At 31.1% G+C, this 6,000-nt stretch overlaps 1 protein-coding gene across 5 annotated transcripts in view; it reads right to left on the minus strand.

Moving 5' to 3' along the window:
• LOC149789306 (uncharacterized) overlaps positions 1-3,511 on the minus strand; it is a 38,646-nt gene extending 35,135 nt beyond the window's left edge. For all 5 annotated transcript variants that reach the window (XR_016424354.1, XR_016424352.1, XR_016424353.1 and 2 more), the window contains exons 1-3: positions 3,409-3,511; positions 2,530-2,622; positions 358-462 (exon numbers count right to left, since the gene is read on the minus strand). Coding sequence is in view for 1 of the 5 variants with exons in the window: in XM_089975509.1 (XP_089831635.1) it covers positions 358-462; positions 2,530-2,622; positions 3,409-3,475 (265 nt within the window). In the remaining 4 variants the exon portion in view is untranslated. The remainder of the gene's footprint in view (positions 1-357; positions 463-2,529; positions 2,623-3,408) is intronic.
• Between the last annotated feature and the right edge of the window lie 2,489 nt (positions 3,512-6,000).

Genomic DNA, 6,000 nt, shown 5'->3' on the forward strand with positions numbered 1-6,000 from the left:
ACAAGATCACTGTTCATTTCTGAGCCTTGCATCAGTCTCTTTTGCTACAATTTCAACAACTTTTTCTTCTTCTCACTTACATGTTACTTGCCACATGTATTGTGTACCAAGTTTAGTAAATGTAACCTTTTTAAATGCAAACCTTATTTATCTACGCATATAAATTTCATAGCAATATTTAAAATATGTTTTTAGGTATGTACAATTAAAAACTGTGTAAACTTAAACCTCAATATTTGCCCTTCAAGTCCTTAAAAAAAATACTGTTCAGTTTTATGTATTAGTCCAGGAATATGGAACCCTGCTTTTTTTGATGAAACATAATCTACAAACATTTTTTGATTAAGTGTATTTTACCATATATAAAATTCAGTTCTCTTTGCAACCTCTTCAGTCTGCTCCTTATTCTCCAAACAGCCAGCAGCAACATCTCCTCCTCATCGTCAATTGAGTCCACACGACCTATAGAAATGGGTTACATAGCATTTAGATATACATCTGTTCACATTTCGGACAAATATTTTATGTACAGGAGACCTCTGTTTTTAAAATGTTGACCAATTTGAAATTATTCAAATAAAAAATGTCAAAGATACATATCGCTAGTTTTTGAAAGACGACAAACATTCTTGTGCCAAATACACCCCTCCCTCGATAACTCGTGCACAACGGGGTCCACAAATATAGACTGCACTATAAGTGAGTTAACGAGGGACCTCGGGACCTCCAATAATTGAAAAATATTGCTTTGACGTCGAGAAAACCATTGGGGGGGGGGGCGGCATTAGGGAACTGGGCTGTTTATTAACTGAATCCTCATTTTACAATCACGTCAAAAATAGTTTTTAATAACATGCTTTTTCTAATGAAATTGTTCGTTACTCTGTTTAAATAACATTTATTTTCAAAATGTCCAATATATGAAAGAACGTTCTAACTGGTTTCAACAACCATCACATGTACACGAAATATCTGTGTATTAGGTTACTACTTTTTGTTTTCTTTTTGAGCCTGGTTCCCATAATGGTGTTTAATATTATCCTGCCAAATCGGAAGTCCATACAGCAGTGAACTAGACTGTTGATACACAACCAAACAAGATTCCTTTTTTTCAAAAACACGCAACATTTATTCCATGAGACAATCATCTACATCAAAACTCAATTTTTGAATTGTTCAATTAGTACAGTATTGATGTAGTGATTTCATTGGAAGTAATAATGAAACTTCTTATCATCCTTGAGGATATCTCTAAGTGCCAGTTCAAGAATTATCTGAAACTCGCTTGCCCACAATGGTCTGTATCTGTGAAATCAAGCTCTTTATTTTATGAAGTATTCATTTCGCTTGGATGCCTTGTTATCTTTGATCAGTTATAAAAGAGTTGGTTAATTTAAGGTAGTTTATGTTACATACACAATAACATTTGTAAGTGTTCAATTGATCAAATGAAGTGATTTCGCCCGACATATGACCAAGGCCGCTAGATTTTAAGTTTGTAGGATTTTCGTGCCTTTCAACTTTTCTTTCATTTCAACTCCTTTACTTGATTCAAAAGACATAATTAACTTGATAGTAAAAAGGAGGCCAGCTTTTAATTCAGTGCAAAAACACAATAAATACTTCTGAAGTCAGTTATCAAAACACGGTTGGCACTTAATTAGGTTCTCAGAGAAATGCTCATGGGCATAGCTGTTACGGTAGATTGACGCATTTTACGTGTAATTACAAGAGGACACATTGCATTTATGATGATTACACTTAAAAGGAACTAAAAGACAGAACTAGAACGCAAACTTCAGTTGATAAAATAATTATTTAATTTATATTTGTTTATTAAAGTACTGCCTCCACTCGGCGTGCCATTTTCATTGATCAAAATTTCCTTAAATAGCATTAAATGCAGTGTAAAATGCAAAAAATTGTATGACCTATTTTTAAATTTGATATTTCATAGTGTTGAATAAAATTTCCAGGTCCTATCTACTATTTTCAATGATAAAACGAGTGATACATCAAAGTTTCTGTTACCAATTTTGATCGTGATTTTCTTCAGGTTCAACAAAAAGGGATTACTTTTTTGGGTATTTTCTGGTTTAAAAAATGGGATCCATGCCTGACCCCATGTTATAAGTGGGTTCGTGAGTTATCAGGGCATGAGTTATCAAGGGAGTGGTGTATATGTAAGGACACATTTTGCTAAGCCTGTTTAAAATCAAGATCAACTAATAGTTAGTAGGAAATCACAGTTTTAATCAGATTATATTTTGTGTCATTTCTGAATGTTGGTTTAGTTGAAAAATTAATCTGTATCTTTTTCTTCACTTTATTCCTTTTCTTTCTGTTTTACAGTTCCATCTACAAGACACTATTCTTTTGTTCAAATTGCCTTGAAAAGGCAACTTCACCAACTTATGAAATAACAGGAAAATAGGGGACAATGGATCCATCTGTGGGTCACAAGTCTTAGTTTATAAGAATCTGGTTTGCAAAATCAATGCTCATGCATTACTTTCAATGAACTCTTACCATAATCTACTGCAGATAAATTCTTCATTACTCTAGCCAGTCGTCGTACAGATATGGAAATCTTCATCGAAAAATTTTCAACACTTACAAAATCTGCAACATTTACAAACAAAACAAGATATGAATTAAACAGAAAATTATATCTGATTTGGCCTAAAGATGCTCTTTTTTCATGATGATCATCATCATTGTCTTTCTGTTTTTCTTCTTCTTCAGTTGTGATGTGCACTGAGTGTATATTTACTTTATATTAGTTTACTTTTGTTGTTCAATTAAATTTGGGAAGCAATATGCTATTATAAGAAAATATATATGATTTAAATCTAACTTCTTGGCAATCTGGTACAGAGACACAGGCAAAGTATAGCTAGAATCTTTAATCAAAATTGCTATCTGTTTAAACTTAATAGCAAATACTTTGGGGTATTTTAATTAAGAAATGGCTTAGATCCAAATACATACATATGTATATTAGTAAACATACTTAGATAAAGAAATGTCAGTTCCAAAGAGATACAAGGCAGTGAATAATGTAATAAAAATTATCAACTATTTTTTAAATCCTTAGTACAGAAAATGATGTACATATTATCATCTCTCTCTTTTGAGCAAAATGGCATTTTGTAATGCTCTTGGGGATATCTGTCCATGTATCCTACAGTCAATGAATTCAATAAAAGAGCAACTAAATATGAACGTATGAAATAACATGCCCATGTAAACATAAGTACCTATTTATGTTTCCAGATTTGGCATATAAATGTAACACTACATATTAGACTATTAGACACCAACATATTTTAGAAGCACATCATCTCTGTATATGCACTTAAGTGACAATTCACAAGGCAAATAGTCAAAACAGCTTAGTGTAATTACCATTTCGTAGGAAAGGTAGTATTTCCATGGCCTTCTGAATGTGTATTAAACACATCTTCCAAATCATGTCAGTTGTTTCTTCATCAATGTTTCTCCAATGAAACACACCTGTAAAGGCCAGATAAAATGATATATGTAATTATTGTTTAAGAGAGATATCAATGATACAGTTGTGTGTGTAAGTGTATGAGTGCATACATTCTAACTATAATTAATGCCCAACCATTGTAAATACACCAAGAAAGTTTAAAAACAAAGTTAAATACCTTTCAATTATGAAAATGAATGGTAATCAAATCTTCCATTTTATCTATGACAGTAAAGATATACCTGAAGACAACATGTAAACAGGATAAATTTCAACATAATGCCAAGTACATTCAAAGAAAACAATATTCATACCTAAGGTAGACTTTAGCAGACAAAAGCCACAAACAAGGATTATATTTTTCATTAATAAATGTTTCAATTAATATTACCCCATAAAAATATTAAATCATTAAAAATAATAAACATGTGGAACTAATCTAATCTTCAAAGACTTTTTATGTCATAAACAATTTTTGGTATATATGTTGATTTATTATACCAGATTGTTTTGATACTGAACCTTGGACAAGAGGCAACATTCCTCTCTACATGAATAAAAAAGCTGTCCTGGCCATCCTTACCAAGTTAATAAAAAAGATTGAGGATTAATACTGTTAAATGTGTGTTCAAATTTGCACTGCTCTTCTTACTTCTTGACAAATTTGTCTCATTCTGGACACACTAGTAATATGTGTGTAGAACACTATGTTAAGAAATGTCCTTTGTTCTTTTGACCATTTCATTTTGACCCAAGTGTTTAACTGAAACTATCTTGATCCAGCAGTTGTGTCAAACCGGTTTTTCTATATATATTTATCATGCAAACCTCACTTCCAGCACTTCCATTGAGAAAAATAATTAATCTTTTTGTCAGTAAAATTTTTCCAATCTTTTGTCATTAATTAATTACATCTTTGGTTGACCCAATGTCTTATATGCCACAACTGCATGGTATTTATAACTATTTACTTGATTTTGGACCAAGTTCAACAAACAAGGACATAAAAGTCACTAACCTTTAGAAGAGAACACCTAGTATATATATCTGAATAATTTTTTGTTGCATAATAGTGAAAATACAAAAATACTACTAAAATAATCATAAATTGCAGGACTTTGTAGACAAATCGTGGGGGAAAAAAATGAAGAGAACACTTTAGGAAGGACTTAAAATCCCTGCTGAAGAGTCAAATTCTGTCAATAACTTCTTAATATATTCAGTGACAGTACCATATAAAATACAATACATCAACAAGGAATAAGCACTGATGAACAACAATTAATACATCAAAAAAGGAATCGGCACTGATGAACAATTGAAACATCAATATATGAATGTATGATAATCTAGATGATGAATGGTTTAGATATGATTTAGATTTGCCTTACATATGAACAGTATCAAAAACTTTCCCAAACTTTTCTAAATTTATAATTTGAAAAAAAAAAAAAAAAAAAATCCCAAATCATGCACAAGATTCATAACTTGCAGACAATTGGTATTAGAATATTGTGTCTCTTTGATTGAGGGGCAGAGACCTCAGATTATTTGCACAATGGAATCAGGGTAATATATTACCCACTGTGTCCATGTTCTAATGCTGAAAAAATATGGCAAAATATGTATAATTTTTAAACAGTCATCAACATATAGCTGCAATGATAAGTAAATTACAGACAAAACTCCACAGGACAAATTCTAATCACACAAATAATACTAGTATGCATTCCTACTGAAAATTCATAAAGATGCAATAAATGAATCTGCTAAAATTAATTTTGTATTCATATCAAGCTGATGCAAAAGGGGTGTCAATAAAATGTAAAATGATAAATAGATTGCTGTGGTAATAACAAAGTTACATTTTGGTTCTGCCTCCTTTGGACGCAGAAAATTCTAGATTTTTTTGGTAAGAACCCAAACGCACCTACATAAAAAAATCCAAAGACAAATCAGAAACATACTTCATGATAAACTAAAATACTCATATGGATAAAATTAGAGAAATAAAGGATAATTGCCATGAAATCTGAGAGATAAGTAAAGAGAACTGAGTATCAAATTTCAAGAGCACTGCATCTAAGTATGATGTATTATTTTAATATGCAAAACTCATATTTTATTCACTTCAGATATTTTACATTTGTTGAATTCCTTGGTACCACTGCCACAAAACTTCATTCTAAATAATTAAAATCTGCACCAAAATTAATCTTGGGTAACTAAATGGGTTTGATTTTATAGCAATTATATGAGTGTTTGAATTGAAATGTATTTTCTGTACACGTATGAAAATCATGCAGCCTGAGTAGACTTACTATAAATATATCGATATGTATGCACAACAAAAATACAGAATTGTCAGAGTTAAGATTTAATACATGCGTTGTAAGAAAATAAAGGGCACATGAATAAATACATTCATTCTCTCTCTCCATCACTCTCTCTTTCTCTCAAACAAGCTATTATTCATTATTACCAATATTCTATAACATCAAAAT

Source organism: Sinohyriopsis cumingii, chromosome 11 (genome assembly GCF_028554795.1).
Source record: "Sinohyriopsis cumingii isolate HCF-2022 chromosome 11, ASM2855479v2, whole genome shotgun sequence".
In the NCBI taxonomy this organism is placed as follows: Eukaryota; Metazoa; Mollusca; class Bivalvia; order Unionida; family Unionidae; genus Sinohyriopsis; species Sinohyriopsis cumingii.